At 39.7% G+C, this 19,367-nt stretch overlaps 1 protein-coding gene across 1 annotated transcript in view; it reads left to right on the top strand.

The window, feature by feature from the left end:
- ABCA13 (ATP binding cassette subfamily A member 13) overlaps positions 1–19,367 on the top strand; it is a 2,435,905-nt gene that overhangs the window by 1,925,394 nt on the left and 491,144 nt on the right. Inside the window, exons 45-46 of the mRNA XM_069216941.1 lie at positions 2,223–2,415; positions 4,028–4,137. Coding sequence (XP_069073042.1) covers positions 2,223–2,415; positions 4,028–4,137 — 303 coding nt within the window. The remainder of the gene's footprint in view (positions 1–2,222; positions 2,416–4,027; positions 4,138–19,367) is intronic.

The raw sequence follows: 19,367 nt of genomic DNA, 5'->3' as shown, positions 1-19,367 counted from the left end.
TTTTGATTTAAAAAAGGTAAAATGCTTAACTACAGGCACAGGACCCAATACTATGCATTAATCCAGAAATATGCACATGATGGCAGGTAGAACTACCTATAGTGGCATACCCTATCAGTTTACATCCAAAAGCACTGAACCTTAAAATCAGAATGCCCCCAAATATATGCTGATTACAATACAGTGGGTGCTCTTATGACATGTCAAGCCCACTTGGTTTGTCAGAATGTCACCACAACAATAAATAATAAAAATAAACAGAAATCAAATGCAACAATTTTTTATATGGAGCAAGATGGTGCCACACTTCAGTGACACTCAACAAAAGACATCTTATTCCATTGTCAGAAAAATTCTTGTTAATAAAGGATTTCAACATCAAATAAGTTATAGTGTGAGTTTTTGTTTTACCTTTACTTTGCTACCAGGCAGCCTCAGGACCCAAAAAGACAGGAAATCTTCTGAAAAGCCTTCCCATGCCAGTCTTCCTACTGCTAGGGAGAATTAGGTTGACTTAAAAGTCTAAAAACATTTCCGAGGCTTTGAAAGGCAGGTCACTGTTGCTCCTGTGTGCTCCCCAAGAGCATAATATTTGCAGCACAATGCCATTGTCCTTCAAGGCACTGTGCAGCAAATTTGCAAAATAGGTGGCCCCACTGCCTTCCAGGGTGTGCCTTTGCCTTCTGGATTTCTTTTATATCGAACCACTTTGTACTGAGAAAAGGAAGCATTTCTTTATTTTTTCTTTAAAAAATGTTCTCTGGCACAAAGTTAACTTTTTCCTGATACTCCTTCCGGGAGTGTCTGTTCACTGTCTTTGCAGATAGTGAACATTTCGAGGGTGCTTGTGCATCCTGCAGGTGACAGCATTCTTGCAGGCTCGATTACGAGCCAGAGACAATGCTGTAGCCTGTTCCCTGCTAGGCTGGCCTAAGCTTCTGCCCGCCAACCTAGCAGGAAACCCATAATAGCTCAGAGAGTGATGTCGCTGTGTAGGTGGTTGCCACCCTGTTTTGAGTTTTCCATCTGCCAAACTCATAATGGGGCCCTATGTGTCCTGGGTGCTGGGCTGTAGGAATTCCACACCCCTGCATTATGCTTTCCTCCCTATGAAGGGAGATGTATTGTTTTTCTCAATCTGTTTTTGCACTTCAAAGGTTCCACTCATTTGTTTTACTATCTTAGTTCCATATCCTCAACTATATCTACTTCAATTATAACTTCTTTGTTAAAGATTCAGTCCCCTCAGGGAGACTTTAAAGCTTGTTGGTTGGGGGACTCTGGATGTTGGTGATATCAGCTTCACTAGAATAAAACCTTTTGACCTTTTTCTTTTATAAAACATGTACTAATCTTAAGAAATGGTAACAATGTCAAATATTTGTGGGTGCCTTCATGTGGTTCTTTTCTCACTGGGTGAGATGTCAGAGGTCTGGAGATTGCTTTGGTCTTAAAACGTGACACTCACCATTCCAGTGTTGTAACTAAAAGAGTAGAGCATTCAGTCTGGAGATATGGAGATGTTTACTAAATATTTTGAACCTTCAAATGCTTACAAAGTAATTTGGAAAGAACCAAACATATCCCATTATGAACATAATGTGCCTTCCTGACAAAACATCACATGTGCACTTCTAATATCCTAAACTAGATGGTTAGGAGAATAGGATGAGGCGTTCAAAATCATGCTCCAGGCATCCAAGACACCTCTATAGATATCATAGTTGCCTGCAGGATCATAAGCGCATTCTTTCTGGACAGAGATTGTTTGGGGTACCTGTCTATGATGTGTTTTAGCTTCAGGTTTCATTCATATTTATTCATTTTGATTAAATTGATTTCTTCTTCAATTTCAAAAAATGAGGCAATTCAGAGGATGAGGAGTTACCCTCCTACGAAGAATTTTCACTACTACTGAAGCATGTTACACATTTTTTTGTTATCATTATACAGGATTTGAACAAATCCATGAAGCACATGACAAAGAAGCATGTCAGTAATGTTGCATATGCTTTCACATGTGTTCATTGTCTTTGCAAACCTGAACTTTGTTTTGAGATACCCACCCCATCAAACAATGCAATTGATTGTGGAAGCTGGTTCTGTTGAAGTTAATTTCTTTCACTTCTTAATAAATTTCACTCTAAGCTTATACTTCTAAAATAGAAATTGAAGTTTGTTGATTTCTTTCCTTGGAGTCAAGCTCTCATTTACTTTTTCAGAGGCCGACCTTCAGTCCACAGGATGATAAGTCCATCTGGAGATCAAGATGTGGAAGCGGAGCGAGTGCGAGTCTTTGCTGGGTACACTGGAAAAGATATCCTCATGCTATACAACCTAAGGAAATGCTACAAACGCTTTAATAAGAAAACTGTTGCTGTCAATGACATTAGCTTGGGCATACCAAGAGGCGAGGTGATATATGATTTTCTTACTTTGAATACTTATTGTATTGCATACAAGGTCTTGTGTATGGAATGCAAAATGTACAGTAGTATGTTTTCAGTCATTGTCTATCAAAGCTGATTAGGTTATTTGTCAGTATGTCAGTATTAAAAGATTCCACATGTTATAGGTTGTAGTACTAGTTATTATGTACAGAAAGAAGCTAACATGCAGTAATGCTCCTGTAGTACTCCTTCATGTACTCATGTATGCTTTATTAACTCAGTCCACATCTCTAATTCCTTAATATTGAAAGTGCGAAGAGGATACGTTTTTTTTTATTTGTATTTTATATGTTTTTGGCGCAAGTTCACAGAAGCATTTTGAAAATGTAAAGTAGTGTTACAGGAGTACTAATTCATTTTCTCATAAATACCTTAATGAATCAGTCCCAACGTTTCATCACTAGCTTTTAATTTGTCGTAAACGATTGATAAAGTAAGGGTATGCAATGTTTATATTGTACTTCTGTGTGAGAATGGCTATCTGACAAACCCATCTTGGCTAAAAGCCCTATATTTTAAATGTGTTTCAAAAGGGGTCCAGCTTTACACAAACATTTTAGAAAAATTGTTATATACGTAAACGAACTATTGAAATCATGTATCTATAATAGAATTGTGAATTAATCGTTTAACTAAGAAAATAGAATTTAAGTCAATGCTTTATTGTGTTTTACGAGTATAAAAGGGAATGCTTCAAACTATGCATGTCTCAGAGAACAGCAGTTCACTCTCATCCGATCTTGTTAGCAGAGATTATAGTTTTTCAGAACTGACACAGAACCCTTTTGCATGTGGGGTCTAATAGTTCATGAAGCTTAACAGCAAAGCATTATATGCCAACGCCCAGAAATTCATGACAAGCCCTGTTTCTCCTTATATACTAGGCACAGTCTGCCTGCCATATCACAGGAACTGTAAGCAAGGGTCACAAAGCAGCAGAAAGCAGAGAGAGAGAGAATACGGTCTTAAAACAGTCTTCCATGGTGCTGGTGTGGACGTTTGTTGGGCGCCTGCATTATTACAGTGTGGCCTACCATTCTTATTATACCGCAAAAATAGTGAGATTGTTGGCATATTGTAGGCATCCATTACTTGATGGCACTGACCACTGTTGAAAAGATGGGCATTGTGGAGATTATTCGGGCCTATTCTGTGCCTTGATGTAACATACTGTCCAACTTGATAGTGCAAGCCCTGCAATAATGGCGGTAATGTATGTATATTTTGGAGTTCCATGGCATTGATGTGTGCCACGGCCGTGTGTTCCTCCGTAGGGGTACCAGAGGCACACCTCTACCAAGAAAAGAGCTTAAGCATTTCAAGAGTTCATTTTTAAAACTTGTGGCTTTTAAGCACCTTTATCTTTCGCACCTTTACTTTACAATTGTCCTGCAAATTAATTATTTGGCTGAAAACACCTTCAACTGCCATAAAGAAAGCCAGGCTCGCTGCATTTCAGAGGCAGTATTTATGGCTCACAACAAATGTCACTAGCCATCAATTTTTGAAAGATAGTCATGAAATTATTTTAGCACCTTGTTTTTCTTTAAGGTGTTCACATTTGTTTTTTTCATTAGTGTTTTGGACTACTTGGGGTCAACGGAGCAGGAAAGAGTACAACATTTAAGATGCTAACTTCGGACATTCCGCCAACAGCAGGCCAAGCGGTGATAAGAACTCCCTCTGGGTAACTATTTTAAACGCCACCTGACGTTCTGTCATGAAAGATTGTTAATTATGAAATTATATTATGTGACATTATGAAATGTTATTTTAATATCTGCTTTTGAAGCCAGGAATGAAAAACCTAGGGGCATATTTATACTCCGTTTGTGCCGAATTTGCGTCGTTTTTTTCGACGCAAATTCGACGCAAAACTAACTCCATATTTATACTTTGGCGTTAGACGCGTCTAGCGCCAAAGTTCATGGAGTTAGCGTAATTTTTTTGCGTGAACACCTTCCTTGCGTTAATGATATGCAAGGTAGGCATTCCCGTCTTAAAAAATGACTCCGATGCATATGCGTCGTATTTATACTCCAGGGCAAAAGTGACGCCCGGGAGTGGGCGGGTCTAAAAAACCCGCATTAGCGCCGGATTTTAACGCCTGGGTCAGGGCAGGCGTTAAGGGACCTGTGGGCTCTGAAGGAGCCCAGAGGTGCCCTCCCATGCCCACAGGGACCCCCCCTGTCACCCTTGCCCACCCCAGGAGGACACCCAAGGCTGGAGGGACCCATCCCAGGGACATTAAGGTAAGTTCAGGTAAGTATTTTTTTTATTTTTTTTTGTGGCATAGGGGGGCCTGATTTGTGTCCCCCTACATGCCACTATGCCCAATGACCATGCCCAGGGGACAGAAGTCCCCTGGGCATGGCCATTGGGCAAGGGGGCATGACTCCTGTCTTTGCTAAGACAGGAGTCATTTCAATGGGGGTTGGGCGTCGTAAAAAAATGGCGCAAATCGGGTTGAGGCAATTTTTTTGCCTCAGCCTGACTTGCACCATTTGTGGACGCCCATACGCCATTTTCCCCCTACGCCGGCGCTGCCTGGTGTACGTCGTTTTTTTTAACGCACACCAGACAGCGCCGGCGGCTAACGCCGGCTAACGTCATTCAATAAATACGGCGCCCGCATGGCGCTTCAGAATGGCGTTAGCCGGCGCTAATTTTTTTGGCGCAAAACTGCGTTGGCGCAGTTTTGCGTCAAAAAGTATAAATATGGGCCCTATTGTCTTCAGGTTAAGTATTTTTTTTATATAGACCTACAATTAGCTCTAATTATACTCTGGAGATATATATATATATATATATATATATATATATATATATATGGTCTAAGCAGTGTTTGATTTCACTTTAATTCAAACCCTGCTGGCAGTGAGTAATTGCTTGAAATACATAATTAGTTAGATATAAAAATATTGTAAAGAAGGTCAGCATGATTCGGAGTTGGGGGGTGATGATTATTGCTGTCTTTATGGTGGAAAGGAATTACCCCGGGGATTTAGAGTTCATTGTGCTTTCTATTAACTTCCAGTGCAGTGTTAATTTGCACCGAGGCTATATTTAACAGCCTGCTACACAAAGAAAGGGTATTCTTGATTTCTGTATTTTAATTTAAGAATACCAGTGTTGTTTTGCAGTAGGAAATCACAATGTCTAAAGGGAAAATTATCACACGTTTACAATATATGCAAAATAATACTAAATAGCGTTGCTGACTTTAAATATGAACAACGAAACTTGCTGGTTCAAAAACTGCACAGAAAAGAGAAAAGTAGCACAGAAATTACATTTCAAACCATGGGCTTTGACCTCAAGCAGAGCTATAACACTCCATCAGCAGTACATCAGCATATTTGGCAGTGGTGATTTTATTGTCAATGGGTCGCTGCTGGAATGGGCTACTTTTGATTAAAACTGCAGATAAAGTGTGTTAAAATCTATAAAGGAAGAAAAAACACTTCAATTCGACACAGCAAAACAACACACCTTCATAACGTCAACATCACCAACAAAAATATCAACAACCACAATTGTATCATTGTGCTGTTATTGTGTTATTTTGTTGTTTTGTGTTGTTAATGTATTATTTTCAGTTGTAGTGTTATGCTATTGTGTATGTTTGTGTTGCTGTTATTGCAGTGTTTTATTATGCTGTTGCATTATAGTGTTGTGTTGCTTTGTTGTACCTCATCTCTCTCTCTATTTACTTACATATAAACAGTGCTTAATTTGAGCCAGTGGTTTCTGGGTTTGGCACCAGCACTCATGACAGTCTGGCATATGGTGGCACTGTATGCCCAATTTAGAGATGAGCACAAGAGCAGTAGTTTATTAATTCACTGCAAATTAAAATGACACCCGCTGCCCAAGCCATTCTTATGACTTTGAGGCCATGGAATAGTTGGAATTGACACACCGGTAGGAGGATGATGGAGAGTAGTTGTGTTGGTACTGTCATTGGCAACGCTGGCAGGAGCAATGGGTGGTGCAAACTACAGTGGCCTCCTGAGGGTGGCCCTGGCACTTATTTTAATTTTTTACAAATTAAGCACTGCATATAACTAAGAATAACACTATCAGGAAGCCACTATCATGATACATCAGAAAACAGCACCAAACACCACTCTACCGCGGACCTATAACTTGAGCTAACCACAAAATGTTTATGATTTGGAACTTGTTCTCATAGCAGAACAAACAAATCAGTAATGTTTTCAGAGCTGAACACTATCTAAATGCTGTATATCTTCCTGGTCAACTATGGAAGGGCTACACATTACTCCAAACCTACTCAATATATATTAGCCTCCATCAAATGGATTTTGTTTATTAAAAAAGGAGGCATGGGCTGTGCACTTATTGAAGTAAATTAGAAATTTCGAATGAAATATGTCCATGTATTGCAACTAACTTTGATAGCGAGGTTGTTTGGAGTGTTTTATTATGTTGGAGAGACAGATCAATGTCTTTTATTTAATTCCAGAAGGACAAGCAAGCAGATAATTTTTATACCTGTGACCTTGACGCCCGGGAGGCAAGAAATAAAACGAGACAGAGTTATGTTCTCTCAGGACAGCAAATGGACAGTCTGAAATGTACTTGAACGTGAGGATGTTTATTTCAGTTACTTCACTGACTCTTTCTGACTTTGCAGTACTGAGGTATACTGCGTAATCACCAAGCCCAAAACAGTGAAAGTAACAATGTAAATACTCTTTAGAAACTTTAGGGCCAAATATTATCAGAACAGGGTATGTCAGATGTAATTATAAAAAAATAAAAACATCATTAGGCAAGTATTGTTTCCATGAAAACTTCAAAAATAACATAGCAAATTCTTTAAAATGCTGGATAAATCTCCTTGCAATTTATAGATCCCCATGCGGGTTGGAACACATCTACCTTACACAACTGCGAGGTTAACCAAATAGGAAGTATTAAGGCGGGTAACACCAAGAGCTATAAAAAAAACAGCTTACACAGGTAGACAGGATAAGCAGTCTAAAAATGGCCATTAATAATACTACTTGTGTTACCATGATGATGTTAATATTGACACATTATTATTATTATTATTATTATTATTATTATTATTATTATTATTATTATTATTACTATTATTATTATTATCGTTATTATTGTTCTTGTTGTTGCTCTTGTTAATATTATGCATTCTAAATCCAATAATCCACTGCTATAACATAGCAACAGTTGATAAGAGGACTTGATAACCACTATTGGTACACTATAAAAGATTTCAAGGCTGCTCTTGCTGGGTTTTGTGAAAGCCTGTCAGAGCAGCACTGGGAAGCTGAGAACACAGCTTCTGGAGGGAAGAGAAAGGAGTGGTGGGATAGGAAGCCAGGCCCTGTGGCCAACTCCACACCGTGCATGACCTTTGGTCATACGCGGCGGGGGTTGGCTGCCTCTGGGGGGGATTTGCCACACGGCTATCTTTCTAAAATTAATAGTGATCAGCAGAAACCTGTTGATAATGCACACACTATAAGTCATTACAGTAAAGTTAAAAACTCTGCATTTTTCTATACTTTCTGACTGACACTATAAACGAATTGGGGTTGAATAACAAATTAAATGGTTCTTCTAGTTTTACTATAACAGCCATTTTTGCTTTGAGCAGTCTAGCCTTCTTGGTCCAAATTTATGAGCTTTGTGGTGCAGGGCATCATAGCAAGTCACCTCGCTGCGTTGCCCTGCATCACAGGGAAAAGACAGGAATGAGCTGTATTTATCCCATAAAGTGCATTTCTGTCCTTTCCCCCGTGCAAGAGCCCTCTTCAGCCTAGCACTAATGCAGGCACTCTTGCAATATGGTGATTTGCATGCAGGATTGTTTTTGTGCAGGACACAAAAGCAATCATGAGAGGCTTTTTTCCTCTTTCTATGTGTGCTGCAGAATGCAGCACACATAGAAAGAGGGAAACACAAGGAGAAATAAACATATTTAACCTCGTTATGTCTCTCCTGGGAGGCATATCTTTTTAGCACATTCCCAGGTTTATAAGTTCTTGTAAATCTGGTTATGCATCCAAATCCATGAAAACACCTCTCTGGTGCAGAGTAATGTAACACAGTGATTTGGGCAGGGTTACATTACTCAAGATTCACGGAGCCACGTGGGGCCTCACAAGGTGGCCCTGCATAGCTTCATAAATGTCACATAAAGTTGGCGTCACTCTGAACCATGCTGCATGTTGTAAGAGCGACGCAAACTGGTTGATAAATATGGCCACTAGTCTTCCTGGTGGAACAGATATAAATGGAGGCAGCCACACATCTATTGATATCCTTACTGCCTTATTTCTCCAAATTGATGTTAAATGTATCAACCAATCAACTTCATCATTATAGAGAGAAAAACAATGGCCCGTATTTATACTTTTTTTAGCGCCGCATTTGCGTCGTTTTTTGACGCAAAAACGGCGCAAACTTGCAAAATACCATTGTATTTTGTAGGTTTGCGCCGTTAGCCGTCAAAAAGCGGCGCAAATGCGGCGCTAAAAAAAGTATAAATACGGGCCAATATATCTCAGATATATCATAGAGAGCAAAGGATCAGGAGTACTAATACTTCATGTTTTCTCCACAGCCTTTGACACAATAGACTTTTGTTCAATCGTACCTTGATTATGCCAACTCTGAAAATTTGGGGCTACCTCTTAAAGTGATAAATAAATTGCAAAACTTCCAAAATGTCAAGTCCATCTGTGGCATAAGCAAATTGAAATCAGTGGCTACCCACCATATCAACACCATAGGCTGTCTATAAGGAAGTGTTTAATCTTTAAACCTTCTGCATCATGTACATGATCTATAACAATGGAACTCCTACCCTCTTCACAAAAAAACAAAACGATAAGATATATTCTTTCTTGTAATTTAAGATTGGCTTCTAAATAAATCCTCAAGGTTCTCTTTCTTAAATACAAGAAATGGGTAGGCTGCTCCTTTCGGATTCTGGGAGTAATCACTTGGAGTCCAATTCCCATTGAAATTCATTGTCTACCATCATTGTTACATTTTAGGAAGACCATAAACACCAGGGTCTATCATAGTCATTAATAAGCTCCCAATTCCACCTTGGTCAGCTGTATCTCTTTTCGCCAAGAGACTCTAATAGGAGTGACAATGCATTATGTAAACATTTCCAGATAAATAATTCACAAAGGAGCTGATGAGTATATTAAGGCGTATTACAGAAGTACTTCTCCATTTACTCATCAGCACCTTTGTGAATCAACCCCAAAAATGACAAACGTTATACAAGTAAAATTGCAAAGAAGACATAATTTATTCTATCTATACTAATTGTTTATGAATATCCTCCAGATATTTTGATTTTAGATGATTTAGGGCTAGTTCAGAAAGTCCTTAAAGAGTCTGTGAAGTGATGCTATAAGAGTACTACTTCTCAGAGTAATAAATGCCTTCATGAATAGTTCCATGCTCTCTGACTTTGAAGAAGGTAGGTGTAGTCAAATACGTAATATACCAATCTCAATATACAGATGATAAACTATACAGTTCAGTGACTTGGCACAGGCTGAGCATCCTTTTGCCCTCTAGGTGGATTATTGCATTCAGATCCATCTCATAGGCAGTGCAACATGAATTTATGATGTAGGCGAACTTGCAAGTTCACATTTCTTGTTTGAAAACTTTGTGAGCTCCACAAAGTATAAAGCTTCAGGTTAATTTATCATTTGCAGCTGAGGGAAGCAATTTCTGCTGTTTAGTGGTTTTGGAGGCTGATGCAAGGGTGTGATGAGTTGGCTGGTGCTGCTTGTTAGATGACACCCATAAAGCTCCAAACAACATCCAATTCAGTTCCTAGTGTGCCCCAACCCCTGTCCCACACTCTCCCCTTCTGAGCCCCACTTCCCCCACCTGCTCCTTTTTCATGGCTACTCGGTCTTGGATCCACAAACCTCAAACCTATAGGGAGGGTTACATGTCTCCACTAACACATGATTTACTGTTGTAAGATTTGCAATCCAAAGGGAGTCCTACAGCAGGAAATCCTGACTTCCAGTGAATGTTGTTGGGTTTAGGTTCACCTCAGACAAAGTAGAATGAAATCAGGAAACATCACACAGCATCATGAGTAAACTTAGTGACAGACCCAGATTCCAAGGCCTTTAGTGAAACTAGATGAACCTAGGTTTCATTAGGACTGTTGGTGAATACATGACATAGATTCATGAGTGATAATGATGCTGTCAGTGGTAGAGAGGAAATACCATCCTGGACCACATAATACCAGTAAAATGTGAACAAAACGGAAGTGACAGTAAGTACCACTGGACCATGTTACGATAGTTCAAAATCATTGGAAACATGGCAAAGGGTAGAAAGTACCTCCTGCTGAAAATGAAATACATTTGGTATTCTTCTAATGAAATACCATGGAATGAAGAAGGTAGTAAGATGAATAAATATCAGCTCCAAGCTAGCAATTTCCCCTACATAAAGTCTTACTAATGATACTATTCTCACTGCAGGTGAAGGTGTGAGCCAACAGGCATTTACTGCACTTCAAGAAAAACTTATAAATAATAAAGGAAAAAAGGAGCTGAGGACCTAAGAAAAAGTAAAGTTAAAAGAGAAAAACACGCATGAGAGTTAAAAGAGAAAACAAAACATTATTTCCGTTAAAGCTGTAGAGTGGTATTGTAGGTGCACATTGTGCTTTCCAGTGTCACATTAGTCCCTAAGTTTAAGAGGGTGAAAAGTTAAACCCACAGTATGCACTCTGTGACAAAACGGCTTCTGCCAGTATGGCAGAAACACTTTTATAGCTGCTAATGCTGATCATGTCATCAAGATAAATTTTGACTAACATGGCATTTGGGGCCTTATTTATACTTTTTGGTGCAAAACTGCACTAAGGCAATTTTGCCCCAAAAAGTTTTGCACCGGCTTGCACCATTTTTTAGCACCAGCTGGGCACCATATTTATGGAATGGTGCAAGCCGGTGCAAAGGGTAGGCTAGCTTAAAAAAAAATGACGTTAGGCAGTTTTGAGTCAAAATAAATGATTCTGAGCAGATTAACATCATTTTTTGACGCTAAGGGGCATATTTATACTCTGTTTGCACTGAATTAGCGTCATTTTTTTAAAACTCTAATTCAGTGCAAAACTAACTCCATATTTATACTTTGGTGCTAGACCCGTCTAGCACCAAATTTATGGAGTTAAAGTCATTTTTTGGAAGTGGAAACCTACCTTGCCTTAATGAGATGCAAGGTAGGCGTTCCCGTGCAAAAAAATGACTCTATGGCCTTAACATCATATTTATACTCCCATGTAAAAATGGTGCAAGGGAGGGAGGAGGGGTCAAAAAATGGGGCAAAGCTTGCTTTGCCCCATTTTTTAAGACCTGGGTCAGGGCAGGTGTTAGGGGACCTGTGGCCCTATTTCCATGGTGGAACACCATGGAATAAGCCCAGAGGTGCCCTCCCTAGGCCCTAGGGGCACCCCCACCCACACTAGAGGGACTGCGAGGATGGGGGACCCCATCCCAGGTAAGTACAGGTAAGTGCATTTTATTCTTGAAAGTGCCATAGGGGACCCTGAAATGGGCCCCCATACATGGCACCGGGTGCAATGGCCATGCCCAGGGGAACCCTGTCCTCTGTGCTGGCCGCTGGGGTGGTGGGCATGACTCCTGCCTTTTCTAAGGCAGGAGTCATGTGGCATGGTAGGTTTAGCACCATAAAATGACGCTAATCTGGTTAGAGTCATTTTTTTTTACTCTAACCTGCCTAAAGCCATTTTTTGGTGCTAAACCCTCTTCTTCCATACTGCCAGCCCCACCCGACTAAAGTCATTTTTTAAAACTCTAGCCTACCCTTTGCACTGGCTTGCACCATTCCATAAATATGGTGCCCGGCTGGTGCACAAAAATGGTGCAAGCCGGTGCTAAATTTTTTGGTGCAAAACTGAGTTAGTGCAGTTTTGCAGCAAAAAGTATAAATAAGGGCCAATATTTTGTAAGTTTGCGCCTCTTTTGTGTCATAAAATGACATTAATGCAGTGCAAAAAAAGTTTAAATCAGGGCCTTGGTGCTAGATGGGTCTAGCACCAAAGTATAAATATGGAGTTAGTTTTGCACCGAATTAGAGTAAAAAAAAATGACACTAATTCGGTGCAAACAGAGTATAAATATGCCGCAGAGTATAAATATGCCCCTAAATATGGCGTTAAGGCCATAGAGTCATTTTTTGCACGGGAACGCCTACCTTGCATCTCATTAAGGCAAAGTAGGTCTCCACTTTCAAAAAATGACTTTAACTCCAGAAATTTGGTGCTAGAGGGGTCTAGCACCAAAGTATAAATATGGAGTTAGTTTTGCACCGAATTAGAGTAAAAAAAAATGACACTAATTCGGTGCAAACAGAGTATAAATATGCCCCTTGGTTTTCGTTCTCAGAAACAAACTCCCAAAGCATGGACTTGTTTCAGGAAAAGAAAAACGTAACAACCCCCCACATGTAGGGTGTTTTCATCACTGGACATCAGATCCATTTATTGATTCCACTGCTCCGGACAGTGATACCCATTGAAAGTCAACCTCTTTTACCTTGGGGCAAACAACCATCATTATGAACTGGCAGCCCAGTTGCACACTGGCCACCAGATGAGAAGTTTCTGATGGCACAACCAGCAGTGTCCCACATTGTAAACACTGTGGTTCCCTACCACTAAATAGGGCAGGTAAATTGCCAGGCTGTTGTAGATGGCATCTGCTATTTTGCCACCTGCTGTAAAACCGTCAGTCTCTAAATGAGTGTTATTTTCTACAGAATGTAACATTCTGAGCATATATGAGTACTAACTTCATGGTTATGTTGCATTAATGTTCTTTTCATGCATCTTCACACACTGAGCATGTAGGTTGCGGGTCATCGTGAAAACTAAAGAAAGATTAAGGTAATGGCAACATTAAAATTACCTAAATGAATAGAACATGGGACATTTGATTCCAAAAAAGTACAAGGATATTTATAACAGTTATCAGCCAGCCAGTCATTATTTTTGTTTGGATAATCCATTAACGTTGTACTTTGTCTAAAGAGAAAAAAAGAAAGAATTCAAAAGAATGTCGGAATTTTGAATGGATTGTTTTCCCCTGTTTTAGACAAGGCACATAGTAAATGGATATTCATGTAATTTACGCCCTCCGGTCTTGACATACAATCACCAAGCACTTAGGGTCAGATTTAGTAACATTTTGAATTCTGCATTTTGCATTTTCCATTCTCAAGCACACATAGAAAGAGAAAATTGCTTTGTAGGATTGTTTCTGTGCAGGTAGGTGTCCCTTCCTGCACAAAAATAATACTCCTTGTAACTCAGTGGTGAAAGGGTGCCTGCATTGGTGGTAGGCTTCCTGAAATGCCCCAGCACTATAAGAGAGCAGAAATGCACCATGTCTTAGTAAGTTACCTTGCTGAACTGCGTTGCATGAAAGGTTAGTAAACTTGTCCCTTAATGTCAGAGCTTTCTCTATCCAAACAATGGCAGTGTAACTCCACCAACAAAGTCCCTTCATATAGAACTAAATATAAACACAACATCACAGGTTGATATTTGACGTCATCTTCATTTTACATGATGTGTTTGATAAGCTTTACACTTTTGTGCTCTACTGAACCTTAATTCAATATGATCATTGTAGTTGTAGCAAGCATATTTTACTTTAGAGTTCAATGCTTTAGTTGATTGGACACAGAGGTGACATCTTGCTTCTGTAATGTGTTTAGAGGGCTATGTGCATTTTGTTAGGGTCTGTGATTTGTCTGGTCCTCTGGAGGCGGTCTTGCCACCAGATTTACTCTATGTACACTTTATACATTTTTACTTGTCAGTGCTAGATGAAAATATCAGATTGCACAACATACTGATTGTATTAAATGCTTGACCTACCTACCAATAAAAATACTTGACAAAGAAAATTCTCTACCCGAACCTTGGTTGAATGTTTGGGACCATAATATTGTTGACTTTTCTTTGAAAGTCATCCAACATAAAAAAGTGTTATTTGTATGACATTTAAACATTTTGTTATAAGCCATAAGGCATTGGCTCATTCTTTCAGCCAACAGGAGTGTGTGTACTTGTGTGTGTTTGTGTGTGTGTGGGTATGTGTTTGTTTTGTGTTTGTATGTAAAATTAGAGGGAGAGATATAGAGAGAGACAGTGTGTGTGTGTGTGGGGAGGGGGTGAGTGTGTGCCTATACAGAGCTTCATTGCAGATACATGGATTACGTTCATGGGATTGTCATTTGAAGGTCTTTCTGAGAATGATAGTCATCTAGAAGTGTTATTCATAGTACAAGTAAAAATAAATGAAGGTTTAGTTTAGTTGAGTTTATAAGATTTGTAAAGCGCATGGCGACCCGAAGGCATCCCAGCGCTAAAAGCAGCAACGTACAAATAGGAGGGGGGATCAACGCTAATTACAGAATAAAAAAGTTTTGAGCTTTTTCCTAAAGAGGTGCTCGGAGGATTCATAACGGAGCTCCAAAGGAAGGGTATTCCAAAGGTGGGAGGCCTTACTGGAAAAAGAATTGTCGCCCCAGGCTCTCTTAGATCGAGAAATGTGTGCATACCTAAGAGAGGAGGAACGTAAGTTCCTAGAAGGAGTATGCAGGGAGATCCGTTTCCTTAGAGAGATGGGACCTTTACCATGTAGGGCCCTATGGACAATGCAGAGAGATTTAAAATGGATCCGTTCTTTGATGGGGAGCCAGTAGAGGGTGGAGATAGCCAATTTGGCGGATTAATATTTTGAGGAGCGAGTAAGAAGCCTGGCAGCTGCATTTTGCACTCTTTGCAGCTTCTTTATAACATAAAAAGGGGAGCTAAGGAACAGAGAGTTTCCGTAATCCAGACGGGAAAGAATTAAGGCTTGGATGAGAATTCTTCTGGCTGTAGGAGGAAGAAGAGAGAGAATCTTTCTGAACATGCGCATAAGACCAAAGCAGGTAGAAGAAACTTTACTGGCTTGAGAGTCCATAGTAAGCCTGGGGTCAAGCATCACACCTAGAGTTTTAACCTGAGATTTGGGGGGAGGAAGAGTACTGAAGGCATCTGAGAGCGAGGGAAGGGGAAGAGGGGGGACCGTTGCCCAAAACCAGGACTTCCGATTTTCCATCGTTAAATTTGAGTTTGGACTTGGTCATCCATTTGGCGATGTCACTCATACAGCGGGAGAGATTGGTCACCGGCGAGTCTCCAGAGCTGGAGAGGGATACCACTAACTGGGTGTCATCTGCATAGGTGACCAAGGACAGATTATGAGGGGCAACTACTCTAGCTAAAGGTGACAAGTAAACGTTAAAAAGAGTGGGGCTAAGGGACGAGCCCTGGGGGACTCCACATGCCAAGGGGAAAAGGCCAGGTCCGGTCCAAGACTTGGAAAGATCTGTCTCTAAGGAAGGAGGAAAACCAAGAGAGGGCGGAACCTCCGACTCCTACATCCGATAGTCTCCGACAGAGAAGATCATGGTCGACAGTGTCGAAAGCTGCAATTAGGTCAAGCAGGATGATGGCTACGTGAGACCCTAGGTCTAAGAGCTGGCGGGCCGTCTCAGTTACTGAAAGGAGAGCTGACTCAGTACTGTGCAAGGCTCTAGAGCCCATTTGGGTAGGATGAAGAAGTTCATTGCTTTCGAGATAGTTGGTTAGTTCAGTGTTGACATGTTTCTCAAGGATTTTTGCGGAGATAGGGAGGAGGGCAATAGGTCTGAAATTTTCCAATAAAGTGGGGTCAAGTTTGGGTTTCTTCAGAAGGGGCTTAACCACAGCATGTTTAAATGACTGGGGAAGGGAGCCCGAGGATAAGGAGCTGTTAAGAATTTTAGTGAGAGGAGGAGCAATGGTGCCTGCTACCTGCAAGAGAGCAGAGGGAGGGGCGGGGTCCAGAGGGGAGACAGATTTAATTTTGGACAGGAAATTAATGGTCACCTCCTCGTGAGAGGGGGGAAGGAGGTTAGAGAGACTCCTACAGGAAGGGAGTCAGTGTCATTACAAATAGAGAGATCATTCATTTAGACGGGAAACCCAGAGTATATACTGATGACTTTGTCTTGAAAAAAGGATGCCAGTCGATCACTGTGGGAGACGGAGGCTTCCGTCATAGGGGTAGAAATGGGAGGGGAGGTAAGGTCTCTAAAAATTTGAAAAATGTATTTCTGAGGACATGAAGAACATTCTATTTTTCCACCATAAAAGGTAGACTGGGCAGTTTTAATATTGTGGTGATAGGTTCTGACTGATTGCTTGTAGATCTCTCTGTTAGAGAGACTGTAACTTTTACGCCACCGTCTCTCAAGTTTTTTACAGTTCTTTTTGAGTTCAAGCAGGTAAGGTGGGCCTAGCTACAGTCGAACATCTTCTGATGATCTGTAAAAAAAAAGTTCAAATAGTGGAGCAATTTTGTTTGTATTTACTATTAGCTAATTTCCAAGACATCACCTCTTCTGAACATTTTACACAAAGAAAATACTAAAAGAGACCTTCACATAATTACAACATGTAAGAAAATGAACAGTGAAAAGTTAAGACAAGTGGCATTCGAGACATATTCAAGCAATTATTTCATCAATAGTTAAAAGGGTTGGGACATCTTGTCAGGGCATTAAAACGTTAATAAAGTGCACCCAAATGATATTCAACATACACCAGCATACAGATGTCATTTTCTAAATCATTTGATTGTTGTGCACTAACGCAAATCCAATGTCTAAGGATGTAATTGATAATAAAGTGGCCAGGAGCTCAGGTGAATATTCACTAGTATACAAATATTGAATGAAAATTATTTCCCCTCTCTTCTAAAAAGAGGAGACCATGTAAAAAGTAGTAAATATTATTTTTTATGCCTAAATCACAAATGTGGTGGTCACCATTGGAGTCTTAATTCTGAGACCCATAATCCTCCAAATTGGATCAATGCTCTTTCTAATTTTTATGACTAGTTATAAAAAATGTATTGAGAATTTGGGAATAATAGGAGATGGTTTCAGATATGCATTACAGATATTTTAGAGAACAGGGTTTCTATATCTTTACTCTTGGCAGTTTCTAGAACCATTGCATTTAGCATTATTTTAACTTTACCCTTTGAGATAGAATTATTCAACTGAATAACATCAATCTCAGAGTTAGACAAATACATTATTATCTCATCTGGCAATACTTCCACCACCTACTTATAAAATTTCAAGTAGTAACAGAGGAGATGTTTAGGGAGTATAAGAAATGCAAGAACACTTCCAGGATGGTAAATCTAGTTCCAACGTTAAGGCCTGATTCATATTGTTGAAGGGAAACCACCAAAACACTTTTTAAATGGGACCCTTCCAAATTTTGAAAGTCTGCTCTGGAGTTGAGAACCAATAACTCAGTTCCAGAGAGAGCTTGAAGTATCAGTTTCCCTTAAACAGCTTTCCTTAAAGGTTCTATGGAAAGGCTACCATATCTGATATCAATTTATTCAAGAACATTGGTAGATGACAAGTGTGGATTTTAACAGGTGCATATTGCAACAAAGGCTATCTGTAATATAAAGTCCCTACTATTTATAGATGTTAACTTGCTCAGAAGGAACATTTTGAAGAAACCACAATAACATTTACAGGGGCTAGGTTAAATGCAATGGAGTCAAAAACATTCTTTATTACCTGGTTATACCACTCCAAATCAAAACTCCAGAAGGACATTCAAAAGCCCTTGTATTTCTTCTAACTTTAAATAATTCATGGAGGTTTTCATCAGAAATGTGGACTCTGATTCTCTGAAGAAATGCAGGATTTACTGGCAAAACGTTCTTAATGGATGTACTGCTTTGTTGAGATTACCTCTACAGAAACATCATGACTTAAACCCAAATCAATCACCTAATGTTCGCTTGATATAACTGTAACTGATTAATCTACAGGTACTGTTTGCTTACCATATTTGAATGTTGCGCTAGCTAGACTACTGTGGGTAAAATTACCATTTAGATTAACTAAGTTATGTGGAATGAGCATTCGTTTACCTCTGTGTGAGCATTTGTTGAGCACTAAAGCACAGGTATTTCACACAATAACTACTGAACAGGCTTTAGTGCATTAAGGCAGATTAGAAGGAGTTTTACATTTAAATTGAAATCCCCTACTACTAAAACAACTAAATTGGACATCTACACCCAAAAGAAAACATACCATAATCCTATTTCTAAAATCTTCGCTGAAGGATGTAACATCATTGGTAAGGTAAATAGTAATGCAAACATACAAATAGCACACCCTCTTAGAGCCTCCTGACTGAACAGTACAAAATGTTTGAAAATGTAAACATCTTTAGCAAATGTAACTCAAAACAAAATCGCCTGACCACCTGAGGAATCGCCTACCCCTTGAATTTAGGCATTTTTAGAGGAGACCATAAAAGCATCAACCTTGGGGTTCGGTCCTAATCTGGTCTCTTTGAAAAAAATATTAATATATTTGCCCAGATTTTCCATAAGACATTTAGATTCTGGCAGAGTTTTAAAGACATGAATATTCCTTATCAAGATTCATGATTAACAGGATGCATGACTCCCTCAGAGCATGTTTTCAACAGGCCCCCCCCATAGACTGTTACTGTTCCAAAGGCTAGATCTAGAGGGGGGTTTGGAGTATTAGGATCAGTCTTAAACATATGCTTTGTTTATTATGAAGGATTTTCTCGCTCCCAATAGGTCTGCTCAGCTGGATTGACCCTTTCCTTTCTTACATTGCCAGTATTAAAAGGCGTCATGTGACCCCCGATTGGATAGGTATCAACCCACCACTTTTCATTAGAAAAAAAGAGGGGATAGGTTTATATTTTTGTCTTCTACAGGCTCTGCATTA

This window comes from Pleurodeles waltl, chromosome 2_1 (genome assembly GCF_031143425.1).
Source record: "Pleurodeles waltl isolate 20211129_DDA chromosome 2_1, aPleWal1.hap1.20221129, whole genome shotgun sequence".
NCBI classification, from domain to species: domain Eukaryota; kingdom Metazoa; phylum Chordata; class Amphibia; order Caudata; family Salamandridae; genus Pleurodeles; species Pleurodeles waltl.
Note: the sequence above shows the minus strand (reverse complement) of the source record. Positions and strands in the feature narration are given on the sequence as shown.